Raw genomic sequence first — 22,478 nt, 5'->3', positions numbered from 1 at the left:
ATAAGCAATCCTCGTAGTTTCACAAAATACAACAGAACTCTCCAAATTATTAATTCATTTCGCGTTGCAACGCTTTATAATTTTCGGGTTTTTAAATCGTCAAAAGATGCATATAATGGCTATTTTAGAGCATGGTAAATGTTCAGTATTACTCTTTCCTCACAAATATCATAACTTTAAGGAAATTTGCGAATCTAAAACAACTTTTTTCAATTTTGTCAATTTACCCAAACGTAAAAAGGCCCCTTTAAAAGGATATTTGATTTTGAAAGGAATTTATATTTCTGAGCTTTTGTTTGCACCAGCAGAAAAGTTAGATTAATAGGCCCATTCAGGAGGAAGCTTGTGCTCGCCGTTCAATGATGTCGTTAAAACAAAAACACGCGTTTATCGACTAAGCGAACTGGTTGAATCCCCGATTTCGGAAGCATTTGAACTTGTTTGGTCGCATGCAGGTATTCCGGCTTCCCCTCCCGCTATATTAGACCAAACCGAAATTGAAAATCTTTCTGTAACAACCAAATAGTCGGGAATTGAGATTTTTTTTAAACAATTCGTCCCAACTTTCGTGATACAAAAAAAAGCAAATAAGGTATGAGATCTGAGACACACTCCGGGTCGTTACATGGTGCAAACTTATTGGTGTCTATGAATTAAATCCTCATGTTATCTTTACATGACACCAACGTTGTAACGCTGTATTTTTTATTTATTCTGTTAACTAATTAAGTGCTTAATCATGTATAAATAACATCAAACCAAAGCATTTGAAAATATTTTCGTCTTTCTGTAAAATGAAATATTAACAAGAAAAAAAGTTTTGAAGCTTGGTACACAGAGTCTCTGATTTAAAGAACAACTACAAACTTGGCAGTTATTGTTGATGTCTGCCATTTAATGACTTAATGTTGTTAATTGCATGGCATATTCACCAGCTGTTTAAAAAAGAAATATTCAAATGCACTAACTATTCGTGAGATTTTCACATATTAAAGTATTGCTATACACGAGGTACACGAAAGATGTTTCAGTATAAGGACCTGTTGTCTGGTGTTCGTAAGACGGTACAACTCCTTATATTAATAAGGCCATCAGAGTTGTGTTTCTCTTGTTCGTCTTACGTTAAAAAATATGTTTTAGCTTTGCATTGTACATGGTGTTCGTACAACGATTAAAGGCATAGTTGTCCCACTTTGGTCGTCAGATATTCGCTGTCAATGCAGTAGATATTAACCAGGTGTTAGCTGAGTATTTCAGTCAAGTTTGTTTTCTACATTGCCAACAATGTGTGTACCATGTGTAAACACTATCAAACATAATTCAACATTTAAATTTCACATGGAGAACGTTTTGACGAGTAGTCACCTGTCGTACCATAATTAAGTCATGGTTACTCATTGTCAAAGTCGGATTGAACACTATAGCAAAACTTTGTTTACAACGTTTAACCATTGTTTAACTTGATGCAATGGGCTTATTCTTATGTAGTAATTCTGATACGAATTAACAGCTCATAGCTATTACGAACAAGTCGCCACGGGAATTTGTATCTCGTGTCCATTACTTATGAAGAGTTAAGTGCTTCCGATTTGCAATCCCGATTTATAATTGTATCATATTTTTATAATTACACATGTACATTTTACGCAATTGTTGTTATGATGTATGGGGTTACAATCACGACATTTTGAAAGTTTTTGCATTAACGTTACTTTATTTAAAACAGCCCAGTTGGTATGGAACTCGTAAATATACAGTTGGTATTCGGATATCCGCATCCGATATGCGAAGAGATCCGGATGTCCATATACATGTGTACATTGAATAACCTACTTAACGTAACAACACTTTGAATTAAATATGAAGCGTTTGATAAAAAAAAATATATATACAACTAGATATATTATTTCTATGATTTCTGTCTTACAAGTGTATGTTGTTTATAAAAAGATAAAACTTTGCAGAGTGCGTAATTTCATTTTAAAAACATCGAGCAAAAGAATTTCAGAAACACAAACGTTCGACATTTTTCGAAAGTAAACTGTTATGTAGAAGAGAACTTTGGTATACTTTTTTATCTTAATGTTAAATTAGGATGAGGTATTCCCATAGAACATGTGTACATCAAGTATCGCAAGGTGGCCGCATGAAGCACACTTCTCATTGAGTGATCACCGCCGATCGACAATCGAAAGTAAATTAAGATATTAACATCGAATGTACACACTATTTTCTGAAAACAAGTCGAAACAAAATTCAATTATGCTACCTGCATTTTTTCGAAATGCGAATGTACTGTTTTCAATTTGCCCGTGACGTTCAGGGTTTTCAACTGCATTTAAAAATAAGATCAGGGTAGCAGAAGGTCGGAAAATCAAAGATAAAAGTTACATTAAGAAAGCTGAGAGCTATTAAGCAAATTTGATAAACAATTATTAACAAATGTAGGATGTCAATGTACATTAAATGTGCTTCTTAATAATGATACTTGCTTGTATAAATTTTCAATCTTAATTAGATAGTGTTACCGTGTCTGAACAGAATGATAATGTTGACGAACAAAATAAACATAAATAAGGTTGTAATGATATCGTTAGAAATATAGTTATATAATTACGCATATAATTGATACTCAGAAATAAATATACAGTTTGATATTAATTGTCTGTTAGGTTTTTTGATGTTTATATGCACCGGCTCCCCATGATTCAAACTGCAAATTAACGGATATTTGTCGTTTATTTTGAGCATTATGGAGATCTACTTAAAAATAGTCGATGCTAAACACATTGTGAATTAAAAGATGAGCATTTTTATTCAATAATTTATTTGGCTATCCAAATATTTGTTACCTAAAATTCAGGCATTTAATTTGAAAATTCTAGTTTTAAAATAATGGTTTTGTATCCATTTGTTTTACGTTTTTATTTTTACAATTAGTACACTAAGCCCAACGGAAAGCAATTTATCAACCTGTTATCCAGCAATTCAGTTTGGCACGGAAATTGTATATATTATTAAAAGAACTATGAAATTTTGGTAAGTGAATACACCGAAAAATTTCGTTTACGGATTTCTGGTCATTGTATTATTATTGCTAAAATGAATATACCTTTGTTGTAAGTACAGCCATTTAAGACTGTTGTCACTTACATGATGAATTGGGTGTTTTGAGGATACTACATCTTTATATTCAGATTGAAGAAATATACGTTGAATTTACAACACGTAAATGAGCAAACACGTTTTTGATTTGATTAAGTCATGTTTCGTAATATTGTCTACAGAAGTTTTAATTAACTTATTGTGTTAGTATTCATGTATAAATACACTAGAATTGCAATGCTTAAATGTCTTAAGATGGTTCGAATAGAATGAACTTATCTTTAACGTGTGTGACACACTTTATACACAATATTTGGTATCGCAATTTACAATCAAAAACCATTTTCAAGTCTGACATGACAGCTTCTGTCCATTCACAATTGGATAAGGGCTAGGTTAACTTGTGTTATGATTATCATATAGGTCAACGTGTTCAAACAATATCGTCGGCTGTAATTCGTTCATCCGACAAGGTACTTTTACTTACTCTTTGGAGCTGGTGCGAAAAAGACGCATGTGTGTGCAGTATTTGTACAATCATGTGGGTTTTGAGCAGTCTGAGTAACGATGGACTGCTGTTGCACTGCAGTTACTGGAGCAGATATTGAGATTAAAATTTTACTTTTCCCTTTTATTTATTCTTATACCGTTTGCTAGGTTTGATATTCTCCGGAATGGTAGCAACTATAGTAGCCGTTTTGTCCGTCCGTACGAAATCTTATTTTGATGAAATTGAGTTTGCATGGGTATGAAAAAAATTACCCGGATAATTGTTTCGTTTATACTTGATGTTTCCGTCTGTCCTTCCCTCCGTCCGTCCGTCCGTAATTCCGCATTTCCTTCCAACCTTCCGTCCAACACAGTTTGTTTCCCGCGCGAGCCTTAAATAATCAGACATTGATGAAACATGATATGCAACATCCCTATAAGGGTGGACACGCGCAGCGTTGTCAGGACGTTCAGGTTCAGTGATTGTTCATGGAGTTATTGCCCTTTTATTAGTAACACATCACTTCATTTCACGCGTGATTTCGGCATTATTAATCCAAATTTGATGATACTTGATAAGCATCATCCATACATGATTGACAGGCGCATCCATATAGTGTCATTCCGGCCCAATGATTTATCATTGAGTTTCCTTTCGATTATTAATATTTTACAATTTGTTTCCACACGAATGCACTTATTTTAAATTTCAGCTTTGTTAAGTCGTAACGGCTTTTTAGGGAGTTATAGCCCTTTGCTTAATAATATGTTTTTATTTCCTTTTCTGCGCGAGTTCACATGAGGTTATGATCCGCATTGAATAAACTTTATATTCAGCATTCAAATAATGTGGATATGCGCATAATTGTCAGGTCGCTTAAGTCGAATGATTTTTAGGGAGTTCTTGCCCTTATATTAATATTTAATTTTATACTGATATTTTATGTCCGGCGAGACGTAAGTAATAAGTGATCCGAGTTTCTTGAAATTTCACGAACAATTATATGCATTGTTCCACTCCTTTGATTTTTTCGATAATATTTGGCCTTTTTATAATAATTCCTTTCCATGTTAGATTAGATCAAGTATCAAAATCTTATGGCACGTCATATGCAGCAACTATATTGGTGCGTATAATTCAGACTCATTCGTTGAGTAATATGACGATTCATAAACAGATCTATCAAGAGACATTTGTGTATAGATCTTTGATTAGCATTATTAATATAATGACATTTTCTAATGAATTTAACGTTTCTGTATCAGAGCATAGTAACCGTTGAATCTTGTTGAATCTCAAACATCAGTATCCCGAATGTTCACGTTATGTCACTTTGTTCCGCTGCGGCGAATTTTTAAGGGAGTTATTAGCCTTTGAACAAAAGTTCGTTTCCACATAATAAACCCGTATATCGAACAATTCTATCATCGGGGGAGCTTCAATCACTGTCAGGTATATTCTTGTTTTTCTAGTAATTTGCAATAGTCGCCAATTAACCTTGATACTTTTCGTACATACACTGAAACCTGCCAATTATCTCAACCCTTACAAACACTTCTTATGTTTATACTTGCAGGCTAACGAGTCATTCCTGCCACAGATGAGCCAACAGCAGTATGCGGAAAAGCCTGGTGCGGAGCAAGATGAACCGAGTGAAAAATATGGCTGCCTGAGATTCAAACCAGCGTAATGCTAACCTAACTGTATCCAAGAATTTGCTACGACGAAATATTATTTCTAGAAAAACAATTACATTCTATAACTCAACGTGTGACATGAACATTTAAAATTAAAACGTAATGTACCTGTTCGTTTGATAATTGCTTTAAGAAAAAAACATACAAGTATCAGTCGCTTGTTATTTTTTATTAATTTAGTGTTTAACGTTGTTGTTGATTTTTTTCGTCTTTTGCGTTTGGTTGAAAATCATTGTGCGAGCACTTGATATTACACGTCGTTAAATTGCGTCATTTCAGATGTTTGCAGCGCATGAATACTATTAAGGTGCACGTATTCTGGCAGTGCGTGTTCTGCTTCTTTGAGGGCTTTATCGTGAATGGCGTCATCAACGTTGTCCTTGTCGCCTTGGAGAAGCGCTACTCCCTCCCCAGCTCTCGTTCCGGCCTTATCGCCAGTGCCAATGACTTCGGTTCCATCATTTGCTCAGTTCTCTTCGGATATTTCGGCGAGAAGCGCCACAAGCCCCGACTGATGGGAACCGGGATACTTCTGATGGCCACCGGCTCATTGGTGTTCTCGCTTCCGCATTTCATCGGCGAGGCTTATAAGTACAAAGTTTCTGCCGGTAAAAGAATACAGAGTAACCTATATTATTGATTTCATGGTGGTTTTGTCATGCCCGTTCTAACAGATTTATCGAAACACATAGCGAACTTGATCTAAGGGCTTGGAGCATATACTGAGTAATAAAAGTTATTATATATATATATTATATATATATATATGTTTTTATAATTATAACGATACGGATGGTATTATTAATGCTTGATACTAGTATTTAGCAAACGCAAAAATGTATACTAAAATTCTGATTTGCAAGTTGACCATAGTTCCATATCAACGTTAAAAAACTAATGTGGTAAATGCCTCTCAACGCTACTAAATTTAATCCTAGTCAAAATGAGTGTACTCTTTGTTTACGTACGTTTCCTTTAAAAGAACGAGTATATTTTTTAATATTCATTTTAATCTTCCTCCAATATCGACGTAGACGTGAACGCTAGCACCAACATCTGCCTTCTGGATGACAACGTCACAGATACGTGCTCCACGCGCGCTGCAGCTGACGACACCATCGCGAACTCGGTGGTGATGTACTACGGCCTGCTCATGGTGGGCAACATACTGCTGGGGATCGGGGCGGCGCCGATGTTCACCATAGGGCTCTCCTACATCGACGAGAACTGCAAGGCAAAGTTAACAGCCCTATACATCGGTAAGTAAATGGATTTCACTAAGCGTCCACCGCACCGATGTGCGCTATCTCAGATACAGTAAATGCAAGACGAAGTAGATCATTCGGTTTATGAGTCAGCTGTTTGCACCTGATGCACTGGAAACGATGTCAATACGTTAATGTATAAATTACAAATCATGCTGGTACACTTACAGGCCCTTAGTAACCGAAAACAGTAAGGTGCATCTGAAGTGCATTAAATGCAATGGTATGAGGCTTGGTATGAGCAATGTGTCGCCACGGACCTGCATACATGTAGTCCTAACATAATAACCCGGGACTACATGTCTGCTGGTATATTATTAAACAATAATTTCCCATAAGGTTTCCAAAAATCCACTGCGGACCGAAATGGCCATTCAGGCTCAGATTCAAATAACTACAACGATTGATTCGGGGCGAAATTTTCAGAACGTGTAATAGCTTCTAACTGTTAACGTTTCTTGAACGCGTTGCTTAAACATTGCGTCCCGCAGGCTGGACGTTCAGTTCCGCCGCGGTGGGTGTGGCAGCCGGCTACGTGGTGGGTGGCCAGACGCTCAGCCTCTTTGTGGACATCGACAAGGTGGATCCCGCCAGGTGAGAGGCGTGTCACGGGGGAAGGGGCATTTATCTGCAGGGCTCGTATTTACCACCATAATCTTAGACTAAATAATAAAGAATAGTCTTAGACTCAAAAAAATACCTCAGAGTTTTCATATATATGCAGCTAAACGTGGTTATAATATGAGACGCGTTCTGAGAAAACGGGGCATAATGCATGTGCATAATGCACCGGATTAGACTGTGCAGTCCGCACAGGCTAAACAGGGACGACACTTTCCGCATAAACTAGATTTTTGCTAAGAAGAGACTTTCTTTAAACAGAAAATATCATAAAAGCGGAAAGTGTCGTCCCTGATTAGCCTGTGCGGACTGCACAGTCTTATCTGGGATGACACTTACCGCACATGCATTAAGCCTATTTAACCCAGAGCGCGGCTCATATCAATAACATATTGTTCTAAACAAAGAATTATAATCGTAAGTGTTAATTGCTATTGAATACTTAACTTTCAAGTACTTTTAGTAAATTATAGTTTTAAAAATAAAAATAATTATGATTTTGTAGACTTTAGACTAAAAATTAGTTGTTAGATACGGACCCGGATCTGATGCTCGCAATACTGAATACAATGCTGAAATAGACATTTTTGCCAATGGCTTTTGAAGGAGTTATATCTGAGGTTGTGGTAAATATGTTATTTACGTGTAAGCATCACACTCAAGGTGCAAAACTGCAGGCGTCTTTGTTCATCGCTGTAAGTTAAAAAGCGCATAACGCATTGCACAATAAGTGAAAATGTTGGTGTTCAGAAAGCCACCATAATTCAGTTTGAAAGTTTTATATGATACTCGAGATAATTTGAAGTATATATGTGCGATTCAGGACACACACATGGGTCATCATTATATCTTGTTTTCATTAAACCATTATAGAAGCTGTAAGGTGTATTTTGAAATTGCATACACAACGTTTGGAAAAGTCTCAACCCAATCTTTTATTCCTATATATGCACACACGGCTTTTCATCGTAATGGCTTTAATGCGCAATTAATCAAATCATTTCACGTGATTTCCAGCGTTCCACTAACTCCGGCTGACCCCCAGTGGGTGGGCGCATGGTGGATAGCGCCTCTCATAGCCACGCTGGGCTTCCTTGCCGTCGCATTTCCTATATACGGTTACCCGAAACGCCTGCCAAGTAAGTGCGAATAAGTGGTTCAATTAAACGCCTGCCTAGAAAGTAAGAACCAGTGGTTCAATTAAAATGTTGATATCTAGAATATAGCAGGACACTGCCTGATCGCTTTTTAATATATATGAGGCATGCCGAGCCGTTGTTTTATTTGTGCCGAGCACAAAAATATCGGGCAGCTACCTGCTTATCGTACTTCTACATCCCCATTTTAAAAGAAATAATTAAATATACGTACATATTTATATTATTTGAGATGTTTGACGTGTTAATAATGATCTTATAGTTTTTCAACGAGCATACACAATTGCTTAGGTTACAAAGAAGTCCAGAAGGCTCGTGCATCAGAGGCTCATGGGGGAAACGACGAACTAACTGCCAAGGTCAATTTCGGAAAGAGTTGGAAGGATTTTCCAAAATCAATTTGGTTCTTGGTAATTAATTTATTGTACCTGAAAAGGGTTGATAGTATATTGGTAAACAATAAATATTTAAGTTATTTTTAGCTCATCTATTTTTTGAAAAAAAATTATGAGCTATTGTCATCACCTTGGCGTCGGCGTTGGCGTTGGCGTTGGCGTTGGCGTTGGCGTTGGCGTCGGCGTCCGGTTAAGTTTTGCGTTTAGGTCCACTTTTCTCAGAAAGTATCAATGCTATTGCATTCAAACTTGGTACACTTACTTACTATCATGAGGGGACTAGGCAGGCAAAGTTAGATAACTCTGGCGTGCATTTTGACAGAATTATGTGCCCTTTTTATACTTAAAAAATTGCAAATTTTGGTTAAGTTTTGCGTTTAGTTCCACTTTTCTCAGTAAGTATCAATGCTATTGCATTCAAACTTGGTACACTTACTTACTATCATGAGGGGACTGGGCAGGCAAAGTTAGATAACTCTGGCATGCATTTTGACAGAATTATGTGCCCTTTTTATACTTAGAAAATTGACAATTTTGGTTAAGTTTTGTGTTTAGGTCCATTTTATTCCTTAAGCATCAAAGCTATTGCTTTCATACTTGCAACACTTACTAACTATCATAAGGGGACTGTGCAGGCAAAGTAATGTAACTCTGACTGGCATTTTGACAGAATTATGTGCCCTTTTTATACTTAGAAAATTGAAAATTTGATTAAGTTTTGTGTTTAGGTCCACTTTATTCCTACAGTATCAAAGCTATTGCTTTCATACTTGCAAGATTTATGAACTATCATAAGGGGACGGTGCAGGCAAAGTTATGTAACTCTGACTGGCATTTGGACGGAATTATGGGCCCTTTATACTTAGAAAATTGAAAATTTGGTTAAGATTTATGTTTTGGTCACTTTACCCCTAAAGTATCATAGATATTGCTTTCATACTTGGAACACTCACAAACTATCATAAGGGTACAGTAAAAGGACAAGTTGCATAACTCTGGTTGTCATTGTTACGGAATTATGGCCCTTTTTTGACTTAGTAACTTTTAATATATGGTTAAATTTTGTGTTTCGATCCACTCGAAGTATCAAGGCTATTGCTTTCAAACTTCAAATACTTACATGCTATCATGAGGTTACTGTACCTGGCAACTTGAATTTTACTTTGACCTTTGAATGACCTTGACTCTCAAGGTCAAATTATTAAATTTTGCTAAAATTGCCATAACTTCTTTATTTATGATTAGATTTGATTGATACTTTGATGAAACTACTCTTACCTGACATACCACAATAGACTTCACCCAAACCATCCCCCGTGCCCTCCCCCCCCTCCTCCCCTCCCCCCCCCCCCCCCCTTAATTTTTTTTTTTTTTTTTTTTTTTTTTATAAGATCATCTCACAAATGACCACCACACCCTCACACTATACCCCCACCCCACCCCCCCCACCCCCCCCCCCAAATTTTTTTTTTGATTTTTTTTTTTTTTTTTTTTTTTTTTTTAAGATCATCTCACAAATTATCACCACACCCTCACACTATACCCCCCCCCCCCCCCCGATTTTTTTTTTTTTTTTTTTTTTCGCTTTTTTGGAAGATAATGTAATAAATGTCCACAACCCCACACTATACACCCCTCTTCACTCCACTCCTCCCTCCTTTGTGATTGAAAATGAGAGTCCCTTCACCTTTAAAAAGAAAATAGATGAGCGGTCTGCACCCGCAAGGCGGTGCTCTTGTTTAAATTTTGTACTGCACCGGTATTACGCCGCAAATCGCCAATATTACCATACAGTAGTATAATTATATTGGCATTATTTAATACACATATACACAATGGTTTTGATTTCCATTTGCATTCGTTGAAATCGTGTGTAAAAAAACGTTATGTTAAACATGTGAGAATGACCAATCAACTTATATGTAATCAAACTCAAGGTGACAAATCCTACGTACGTGTTCATCTGCTTCGGCGCTGCAGTCGAAGCTCTGATCATCGGAGGCATGGCGACGTTTGGGGCCAAACTGATTCAAGAGAAATTTAACGTGGACATCACATATGCCGGCACTGTTATGGGTAGGCGTTTAATTATAAAAGACTCATTTTAGATGTAGGTTTTCAGTTAGTGTTTGCACATGGACTGAATACTTCGTGGGTAGGCGTATAACATCCATACCGTTTTTCAGTCACCGTTGACACACGGGTTTACATGGTAATGATTAAGTGTGTTGACAAATTGGAAAATGGGCAGATAACATACATTTCAATGTAGGTTTTCGATCAGTGTTGACACATGGAAAAGCACAGTCATTGGTAGGTGCAAAGAATTTATTGAGAGTTGAACCCATAAGCTGGCACAGTCATGGCTAGGCGCAACGCATCCATTAAAGCTATGTTTTCAGTCTGTGGTGACACAAAGAGTGTACAGTCGTGGCTTTGCTTATAACATCCATTTAGATCTAAGCTTTTGAGTTAGTGTGGGGAAATAGGCTGGAGAAGTCGTGAGAAGGCGTTAAGCATAGATTTGGATGGAGGTTTTCAGTCAGTGTTGACTCATAGTGTGGCACAGTTTCAGCTATACGTAAAGCCTCAATTTGTTTTCACTCAATGTTGATAATGGATGGGTCCATTCATTGATATGCGTGTATAACTTAATAGTCACAATAACATCCGTTTAGACGTAGGTGACGAGACACGGGTTGGTACAATCATGTTACAGCGTATAGCGTCTAATAAAATCTAGCGTGTCCGACAGTAGAGACACACAGACTGCCAATGCCATGGGTAGGGGCGTAGGATTCATGTTTCTGTGTGTTTTAAGTTAGTGTTGAGATGTGTTTTTTAATGTCGGAACATTGGCCTGTACAGTTATGGGTAAGCGTATAATATCCATTTTGATGTAGGTTTTCAGTTCATGTTAAAACATGGTTGGTATAGTTTTTGGTAGGAGTCTGACACCCATTTAAATATAACGTTTCCATAAGTGCTTAAAAAATAGACGGGAGCTGGCGAATGGAAGTGTATACCATCTGTTTAGATGTATTTTGTATTGTTATCACGTGGGTTTGCACCGTAATGGATAGACCTATTACAGCCATTAAAATAAAAGTGTTGATACAAAAGGTGATGTTTCAATTGATTGATTGGTTGCATTGTATGATTAATGTAGATGTAGATTCAGGGTTGAAACATGGACAGGCACCGCCGTGATGGGTAAGCGTATGACATTTATTTAAATGTAAATTTTCGGTCAGAGTTGACACATGAATTCATGAGTAGGCGTATAACATCGATGTGGATGTTAGTTTTTAGGACCAATTTAGTGAATGGACACATTTGCTGCCACCGTAATTCATGTGTAGAAGAATGTCATCTATTTAGACTTGAGTTTTCTGTCAGAGCTGACACAAAGACTGGCACTGTCATAGGTGAGCGTACAGCACCCATTTATATGTAGGCTTTCATTTAGAGCGAACACATCGTCATGGATAGAACAAATGACATCCATTTAAATGTAGGTTTTCAGTCAGTGTTGACACATAGACTTGGACCGTCATAGGAGGAGTATTACATCCATTTTGAGTTCGCTTTTCAGTCAGTGGTGAAACATGGGCTTGCGGCATAATGTATAGGCGTATATCATTCAATTAGATGTCGGCATTCTGTCAGAGTTGAAACATAGGCTGACAGAGTCATGGGTAGGCGTCTGAAATCCGTATACATAAAGCTTTTCTGCCAGAGTTGACACATGGGTCGGAATAGTTATAATTAGGCGCACGATATCTATTAAGATGTAGCTTTTCAGTCGGTTCTGACAAATAGGGTGTCAACATCATGGGAAGGCGTCTGTAATGCGTTTACATGAAGGTTTTCTGTCAGAGTTGACACATGGGTTCGCATTCTAATGATTATGCAAACGACATCAATGAATTAAGCACACTCAATGAATTTTCGTAAATTTGTTTTTGTATGCTAGGCATTATCACCATACCTGGTTCCGGTGGAGGCATGCTGCTGGGTGGATACCTGGTGAAGCGTTTCAACCTAAAGTGCCGGGGCATCATCCGGATGTGTGCCGCCTTCATGGTCGCCGCCTGCCTATGCGGCCCCTTCATGCTCGCCCAGTGCCCCAATGACCCTGTGTACGGCATGGATAGCCCCTACATGCAAGGGTAAGCGTATATACTATTAGTAACATGACTTCTCTCGACCCCGTTCGGTGGGATATATGGCCTGTAAATAAATATTTTTCGAGAGCGCTTCTGACCTAATATGGGCAAATAAACGGAATCCACATGTCCAGGCTTAGACAATTAACGAAAAATATGTGTAAGTACATACCGGTCACTGTTGTGCTATGTTGTTCTGCAGCTTTTGGCTTATCGAATTTATTCAACACACGTTTGTTGTTGACTCGGAAAGTAGTTCCAATTAAACTGGATTTGATTATGAAAACATATAACTCAATATTGCGAACAATACAACTCTAGAAACTCTATCGGAAGAGGATTTCTGGTCCTTTGCCCATAACATTTCCTTATAACAAAAAAAACTGCATATAGCCCTCTGAAAACCCAACGCTTTGCGCAACATCAGCCACTGTATTTCATAAATGGATCAATATCAGCCACTGTGTTTCATAAATAGATAAACATCAGCCACTGTATTTCATAAATGGATCAACATCAGCCACTGTATTCCATAAATGGATCAACATCAGCCACTGTATTCCATAAATGGATAATAATGCCATTATAATGGTCATGAATAATTTAGATTATCCTGTTTATGATGTATTCCTTTTTTATACTCTTTGTATCCGAAACTTATCGCAATATTCTTTCCTTTTATTCTAAATTATAACCCGTAATATTTAGTTGTAAACGTATTTAATTATAAAATAAACATTTATTAGCATTATTCAATTTATTGAAATGGTTCAAAATCCCAACGCCATGTCCTTTATTTCAGCTCCCCAGCATCTGGACTAGTTTCCGGCTGCAACGAACTCTGCGGCTGCACTACCGAAGGCTTCGAGCCATTGTGTGCTCAGGGAACCATCTTCTTTTCGCCATGCCATGCCGGATGTACGGACTCCATTACCATCGACGGAAAAAAGGTATGGTCACAAACCTACAGTCTAAATGACGTGGTCGAGGTCGGGAAGCAATGCGTTACAAAATTTAATTACGACTTGTACTCGTTTATTTGAAATATAATGTTTAAATTCAAATCTTTTTTCTTTACATCAAATTCAAATCTTGTTGCTTCACATTTTAATTCAAATCGGGTGCTTCACATTTAAATTAAAATCCTGGTGCTTTACATTCAAACTCAAATCCTGGTTCTTCACATTTAAATTTGAATCCTGATGCTTCACATTTTAATTCAAAGCCTGCTGTTTTACATTTTAATTTAAATAGCAGTGCTTCACGTTTAAATTCAAATTCCGGTGTTTCACATTTTAATTCGAATCCTGTCGCTTTACATTTAAATACAAAACCTAGTGCTTTACTTTTAAATTTAAATTATGTTGCTTTATATTTACATTTAAATCCTATGTTTCACATGTAAATTCAAGTCATGATGTTTCACAGACCTATGCAAACTGCAGCTGTTTGGCCAACGCGACCACTGCCCTGTCGACCAACACGTCGCCAAGTGACGTCACTTCCTTCCAGCCGGGCAAGTGTTCCGGAAGTTGTCCGTGGCTGTACGTGTTCTGTGCAATGTTCTTGGTTACCATGGTGCTGACCTTTGCTACTATGTCACCCGGGGTCGCAGCATTGTTCAGGTATGTTCGACGCAAACTTCTAAATGTAACATCTTGATGATTTCAGTATGGTATAGTAAGTTAGTGATCTCCAAAGTTTCAGAAAGTATGAAGTATGGTATTGAACAGTGTGTTTTCTATATGATATTTTTGTATTTTAAGTACTATTTTCAAGTATGATTCTTTATGTTTTCAATATGATTAATAAAGTGTGTTATTTGGATGTGTTAAGAATTGCGTTTGAGGTATGGTATATTGGCTTCATATGAGCAGTTCGTTCTGTAATGACATGCGAAAGTCCCATGCTTCATTTTATATATAAAAATCGAATCTACAGTTTTGAAGATGTTTTAAATTGTATTCATTGAAGATGCAGAACTGTTTACAGTCAATATTAGAATAAGAGTTATTTAAGATTAAGCGTTGTTAATCAACAATAAACAAAAATTTAAAGAATGTTACAACGTTTAAAAAATGTTTGTTTAGAAAAGTAAGCAATTGGTTTATTTCAATGCCTTTCAAAGGATTAACATCGAAACTGCGTTTCTATGCCCGCAGATGTGTACCTGATAATCAGAGGTCGATAGGCATAGGTGTCAACCTGTTGTTTGTACGTTTAGTGGGTAAGCTCAGATTTGAAACTTTTCACATGCTCAATATGTAAAATCGAGCCACCGTTGAGTCAGATCCGAGATCGTCTTCAATCATAAACTTTACCATCCATCCATCCGTCCCTCCTTCCTTCCGTCCATCCGCCCATCCATTCAACCATCAATCCGACCATCAATCTATCCATTAAAGTATTCATTTAGCTATCGGTCCGTACATTTACGTGCAAACGTTCCATATTCGTTGCGCTAACCGTTTTGGTTTACATTCTGTGTGCTTACATACTGATACTTCCATTGCAAAGAATGACCTCATAAAACGTCAAAGTTCACTTTCTCGTGCTGTATAAAGTCTATTCGACAATTGTAGATTCAAATACAAGGGCGTGCTTTTCATGCATGCATTGAATACATGCTTATTCAGTATAAGATCTCTCATACCGAAATCCTACGAAATGTGAGTTTACTGGTTTCTAACCTTGTCACTGGCAGGTACGACCACGGGCCCGGTCATTCTGGGCGCAATTATCGACAGCACGTGCACCATTTGGCAGGACACGTGCGGCACGCGTGGCTCGTGCTGGATGTACGACAAGAGCGCAATGGGAACGCGTATCGTGTTGTGGTTTATGGGTCTCAAGGTGGCCGGCTGCCTACTGTTCCTCATAGCGTCCATCGTGTACAAGCCGCCGCCAACGGAGGAAAAAGTCGTTACCATCGAAACCGTAGCTACTGTAGAACATTTCAATGGTGTGGCCAATTCAGACAATGGGAATATATTTATACGGTCTAGAGACTCTACAAGATTATAGTGTTGCCGGGGTTAAGTTTGTGTTGATACTTGCGTGAGTCACTGGTTACCGTTTTGGGAATTACAACAATATATTAATTAAGTCGGAAATATATTAATATATTAACTGTAAATAAATTATTGTTTCTCATTCTGTGATAAAATATGAAACTCATCAAATATAAACAAATGCAAACAACAACCGACGGATTGTTAACAATTGTTATGTTAACAAATATGTACCTAAATAAGGAGTTAATACGATGTGATACACTGCAAGGATATTAATACATACTAAAATACACACTATTAGAAAAACATATTCACATCAAATATAGTAAATTAATATTAAATATAGATGATTCACATTCAAAGGAAACATACCTTTATTTGAAAATTGGTGATAAATCGTGAAGGCTTACACTGGCTGGGTGAGCACAATCAGTGATAGGGGAGTCGAATCTAAGTGATATCAAATATTGGAAGTTTTTTTTTCAAAAGGGAAATGTATATTTTGTGAACCGAGTCGTTCTCGGTCTAAAAGTACGGAAGCTTCGTGACTTTTACTGTACATATAAACCTTACATATTTATATACAGAAAGCCACGCTACATTAATCGAGTATAAATTAAATGATTTATAAAAAGAGATGAAATATCAAGACAATACCTCAGTACTAACGGGGTTTTGTTTATTCAATTCTAACGAATGATAATTTGGAATGTGACAATAGCTCACACATAAACTACTTGTGCTGGTGGCTATATACAAATATATGTTTCCGGTAGTAGACTTTCAAGAAATACTATGTTAACCCATTTATGCCTAGCGTCTAGAAAAAAGGCCTTGGCAAACAGCAAAGACCCAGATGATGCGGCGTCTCATCAGGGTCTGCGCTGTTTGCTTAAAGCAATTTCTATAAGAAATATTCTAAATAGAAAAAAATATACAACACATCCCTAATTTTGGAAATAAATTGATCCTATTTTGAAGGATGGGAGAGTCCACTAGGCTTAAATGGGTTAAATAATATGAGCCACGCGTTGGGAAATCCGGTGCATGTGCGTAAAGTGTCGTTCCATATTAACCTGTGTTGTTCGCAAAGGGTAATAAGGGATGACACTTTACATTTGTATGGTATTTTTCGTTAAAACAAATGCCCTTCATAGCGAAAATCGAGTTTAAGCGGAAAGTGTCGACCCTGATTAGCACGTGCGTCTCTTTACGCACCTACATAAAGCCCCGTTTTCACAGAGGGGGTCAATTATATTGCTTTTAATTAGATACTTTAAGTATTGCATGTGATTAAATAATCAACTAATCTTTTACTATAAAATTGAATTAAACATTACAAATTGCAAATTATTATTACAAATATAATACACATTCCAGATATTATGCAAAGATGGTGATCATAAAATAACCATATCCACATAAAGTATTTATTACTTTTTTCAAACATAAAATACGCATTTCTTTCAGGGATTACGCAAGTAAAAAAACTTATTTCGTCATAATACACCCACGACTTCAAGCATCCGGTATAAGGCAACAGGTATTCTGTTTACATAATATTGAGGGATTTAATACATAAACGATAACACCAACATGTAGATTAACTGAAAAGCAAAACATAAACGATAAAATTGAGTGCGTCGCTTAATATCATCAACTGCATTATAAAGTTGTCATGATCACCTACATGTATTTGTAAATGAAACTGTTGGAATGTTTACCCGTGTTTTAATATAATCAGGAATTCAGCTGTTACTACGGGTAATGTATGGCTTCATAAACATGTATCAACTATAATTTGCTGTTTTAAGTTGAATCGACACATAACCAATTATAAACCCGTGTTTTTATATTGTTACATACAAAACGCCTGTCAATGTTACCGTTTGTCTTGAGGAAGAACTTCAGCAACGTTTCTCTCATGAATGCATAGTTTCATTGAATTTATATTTAGGTTAATACTATTTGACAGTAATTTAAATCGTATCGTTAAGTAAATTTCATGTTCAAGATCAGCAACGTGTTATGGGTCACTGAATCAGAAATAAAAACATTACAACTGTCTGTTAAAAAAAGGGCACAGACATAACTTGCAAGATTAATCATTACATGTATTGAAAAAACTATGAGCCGCAATGAAAGAAGCATGTACACAAGTCCATCCAAAATACTACTCGACAAACGTTATCAAACCGAAACCACTTTTCTCGTACATTCGAATTCTTCATAAAATTTAGTAAAAAATGTCAAAGCAGGAAGATGGTCGTCGTTAATGCCTGCTCCCAAGCAGTTAATCAATGGGGCAATCGGGGCAATTTATTATTGCTGCCAGTATGCGACTGTACACACCGGTAATTTTTATTTCACAAATTTTGACGACTATCATTTGTTATAAATTGCATTGTTTGTTTGCCGTCCTAAAATGATACTGGATACAGGGAAACAATTAAATATTGGGTTTACAATCTGCCATACAATCCTTGTACTTTATCACGTTTGCATGCGACGAACACTGTGACAGCAAAGATTTACGACTTAAATTTAATCAAATAAATCGTCTTAAATGCGAGAATCAAAGAAACCGACAGTGGGCAGTTCAAAAGAAATATAATGATAACAATTTCGAAGGCATGCAAACAGCATGTACCTTACGATGAATCTGCTTCAGTTAACATTACCTGTTTCATGTATCTAATACGATGCTAGTTTAATCAAACAAAAGAACATTGTTATAATGTTATTTGTATGGTTCAAGGGTCGATCGTGCGGTCATTAATGTTCAAAACCTATAGACAGACGTAAAAAGCATTGATGGAGTGCTCAAGAAAACTCCAGGCTTATTGAGCCAATGTCGAAGTTAAGTAAAATATCCAATGTCAAATAAAACAAATCAACCACTCACATTGTGTCAAGCACATGTGACAATAGATCTGAACCGGATTGTCAAACGAAATATCAAGAATAAAGCCCAAAGTCTAAACATAAGGTCAACCATATTACCTACTTCAAGTACATTATATTGTAAAAAAGATTTACAAAGACAAGTACCTTCGTAGAAGGAACGCTCAATACCAGATTGGATTTCATACGCATGAGCCTGTCACTGTTCGAGGGGAAAAGTCAATATGTAAGTAATGAACAGGCATAATGCAAACTCACAGTTAAAGGACATATAGGAGTCTAGAAACATTATCAGGAGAAAAATGCATGTCCCCGTCAGCTAGTATTATACGATAAGCGGAACTCATTATTACAAATTAATTGTTTAATTATTGAAACTGGTGATGGCCAATGTAGAACGTATTTTGCTTAATGCAGATCATATTTTGCATAATGCGTCAATTACAACAAAACTATCCGTAATAATTTGTTCTGAGCGTAACGTTGTCCAACATGGCTGGATTTTAAAATATCTAGATATTATTAAAAGGCCGGGAATTCACCCACAAGACGATGGTCTGAACATCAAGGTCACAATTAAACAAAGAAGCTCAAAACAAAGTATGTTTCACAACAAACATTTTCCAAACACTTGTTAGAAGTTATAACCCTACTGAGATGGATTTGCGCACGCAAACTCCGAATCCTTGGGTCGAAGCTCAAGGTTACAAATCATGGACAAAGGCATACTTAGACAAATTAACACAGATTTCGACCAAATTTACTTTAAAAGACCCAACACAAGCTAAAGCAAAGAAAATACAACTGCATTGACGGTCGTATTTTTTATATTTAAAAAATGATTTTGACGACATGACAATTGTGTTTGTATCTGGATCTTGTTTTCGGTTATTCAAACTTAATACCAATGGAAGAGATAATACAAGATGGTGATCATAAAATGATCATATCCGCGTTAAGTATTTATTGCTTTTTATACAAAATAGACGCGTTACGGTAAGGTATTACCCCCGTTATATTTTGTCATTATACACACACGACCGCAAGCATCCGGTATTTGGCAATAAGTAGTCTGTTAAACATTATATTAGGGTTGTAGATTATGAAGATTGTATTCACTAAAAATCAAATCATAGTGGGGAAAAGACGATGTCTATCCGAGTGTGAAATTAAAAGACATCAAACTATCTATATTTCGTAATGGATTGAGACCTCTGCACCCTTGCATGTTACCGTGTGAAAACAAGTTGCTGACTCAGTCTGGGCCATCCTTCTCCTGCCACCAAGAAGCAATCGTAAAACTTAATAACGTTTTTTACTTTTTATCTTGTGGCATTCTTGTATCTGTGGCTGCTGCTATAGGAAAGCAAATGTCTGACTTAAAAACCACTACCTAGTTCATCCTTCTTTTCGATTAATAAATTCATTATCACCATGAACACGTAAATTTCACTCACGTGCGCGCGGTATCTTGGGGATGGTGGCAGAGGCGGGATCGTGGTATTTTAACTATTTGGGAATGGTGACCCAATAAACATGTTCAGCTAATCATCAGTTCACATACATTTAGACACGCCATCAATCATACTTTTGCGGTGTTGACTGAAACTAACCCGATACAGTTTCATCAACAGGGATCCTTAACATGTACTAATTCATCTTTACATTTACCCGTCGATTCAAGACACTGTTCATTTCTGCGTTGAAATTAACTCAAATTAGTATTCATATCGTAAGTGTATTGAACCGAACGCAAGCTTTTTTACCTGTGATATATTAATGCTTATATACATTTTTAACATAACTGGTAATACAATACATTAACTCTTCATATAAAATATAATGTACATCAATACCACACAAAGCTACTTTTATAATGTGCATCAAAAACAAGTTATAGAAAGATGATCATAAGGCCGTTTGCATCGATTGCATAAACGGTTGTAAATAATTAAGTGTGATAATTTGATTACCACATTTATTTACGTGGTTATTTTACCGCAGAATATTTTCCCTTGTATAAATGATGGTAACTGCGCGGTTATCTAATCATATACATTGTTTAACTTACCGCGGTAAAACTACCAACAATGCAACACAAAAATGCCGTAATTTTCGCGCAATTCGTCAATTTGACAGACGAACAATTTACAAAATTGCATCTGAGACTTTAAAGCGGCAGAAGCTTTCAGCAAAAGGGAAATCAAAGTAACAACTGAGTTTATTAAAACAAGACTATTGCCAAGCAATAAAAGTCCCCTACCGGCTCCACCATTGTCAGAAAATCCACCATTGTCAGAACTTTTTTTGTTGTTGCCATAGCAACCAGAATTTTTGACGTAGGAACAAAATGAAATGACGTGCATACTGTCCATATTGCCATCTATCCATTTTGGAAGTTTCAAAAATATGAAGAACTTTAAAAGTTATATCAGGATAAAAAAACACACCATTTTCAGCAGCATTTCTAGTCTATTTGTTGCCATAGCAACCGGAATTTTTGACGTAAGAACAAAATGAAATGACGTGCATAATGTCCATATTGCCATCTATCGATGTTTCAAGTTTGAGGAAAAAATATGAAGAACTTTTTAAGTTATCGCAGGATTTTGAAAGAACACAATTTTTCAGCGGTATTTCTAGTCTATTTGTTGCCATAGCAACCATAATTTTTGACGTAGGAACAAAATGAAATGACGTGCATAATGTCCATATTGCCATCTATCCATGTTTAAAGTTTGATGAAAAAATATGAAGAACTCACATTAAATAGACAACAATGCCCTCAAACGAGAGAAATTTATTAAAAAACGACCAAATTAAGCGAACAGTGAGGGATATTTCGCCTGATGTTGGGCTCGAATACTCGACTGCCGAAGTAATAACACGCGTTATTTGCACTTGAATTAACTTTTTTTTTCTTACACACGGGCGACGCAAATAACAATTCATAGATCTACAATTCATCAAGTAATGGCAGAATATCGAACAATAAGCATCTGTTCTCATATATCCGAAACCATAATCGAACTTGGCCGACAAAAAAACGTGAGAAAATATGTTCTGAGCAAGTTTCATGAATATTAGACGACGAATGTGACTTCTAGAGTGTTAACAATAACCATACATCGAAACTCACACCCTTTGTTGATGGCCATATTGTTTTAAAGGACGGCATCCATTTCAAACTCGGCATAGATATCATTGAAAAAAGTTACCCTTAGGGTAGCCAATGTTGATCCCTGGAGCAAATGTTGAATAAATAAAATTGGTACACGAAAACGATTTTAAAACTATATACATATAAGAATAACAAGTTAAACCCAGGGCGAGGCTATTTTCGACTCCAGAGGCAAGAATTAAACAATCTTGTTAGATGACCACAATAACATGTTGCATAACCATTACCAAACCTCTGGACCTTGTAGTTTTCGAGAGTAACATTTAAAACGTATCCTCTGTATTTTATGAGCGCAACAATATCAGACAAAGCTGGTCCATGTTAAACTCGGAGACATGATATTAACAAACTTGGCAGAAGTCCACTACTTATGTTTACATGTCATGTTCGAGTCTTCTTTACGCAAAGGTTTCCGATGATACGAGTTTTTAGCATAAGAGAAAGTAGTTGATCTCAGTGGAATGTGTTAAACAAACGTAA

The 22,478-nt window shown here is 36.6% G+C and overlaps 1 protein-coding gene across 6 annotated transcripts in view; it reads left to right on the top strand.

Moving 5' to 3' along the window:
• LOC127871723 (solute carrier organic anion transporter family member 4A1-like) overlaps nt 1-16,103 on the top strand; it is a 51,488-nt gene extending 35,385 nt beyond the window's left edge. For 5 of the 6 annotated variants that reach the window (XM_052414869.1, XM_052414868.1, XM_052414870.1 and 2 more), the window contains exons 2-13: nt 5,172-5,281; nt 5,572-5,900; nt 6,327-6,551; nt 7,049-7,151; nt 8,196-8,317; nt 8,627-8,745; nt 10,668-10,806; nt 12,707-12,902; nt 13,702-13,849; nt 14,328-14,524; nt 15,062-15,126; nt 15,604-16,103. In XM_052414869.1, the coding sequence (XP_052270829.1) occupies nt 5,196-5,281; nt 5,572-5,900; nt 6,327-6,551; nt 7,049-7,151; nt 8,196-8,317; nt 8,627-8,745; nt 10,668-10,806; nt 12,707-12,902; nt 13,702-13,849; nt 14,328-14,524; nt 15,062-15,126; nt 15,604-15,923 (2,049 nt within the window). In that variant the 5' untranslated portion in view covers nt 5,172-5,195 and the 3' untranslated portion in view covers nt 15,924-16,103. Of the gene's footprint in view, nt 1-3,531; nt 3,579-5,171; nt 5,282-5,571; nt 5,901-6,326; nt 6,552-7,048; nt 7,152-8,195; nt 8,318-8,626; nt 8,746-10,667; nt 10,807-12,706; nt 12,903-13,701; nt 13,850-14,327; nt 14,525-15,061; nt 15,127-15,603 lie in introns of those variants that run through there. The other variant, XM_052414867.1, reaches the window with a different exon arrangement.
• The last annotated feature ends 6,375 nt before the right edge of the window (nt 16,104-22,478 follow it).

This window comes from Dreissena polymorpha, chromosome 3, assembly GCF_020536995.1.
Source record: "Dreissena polymorpha isolate Duluth1 chromosome 3, UMN_Dpol_1.0, whole genome shotgun sequence".
In the NCBI taxonomy this organism is placed as follows: Eukaryota; Metazoa; Mollusca; class Bivalvia; order Myida; family Dreissenidae; genus Dreissena; species Dreissena polymorpha.
The sequence above is the reverse complement of the archived record's forward strand: the minus strand, read 5'-3'. Positions and strand labels throughout refer to the sequence as shown.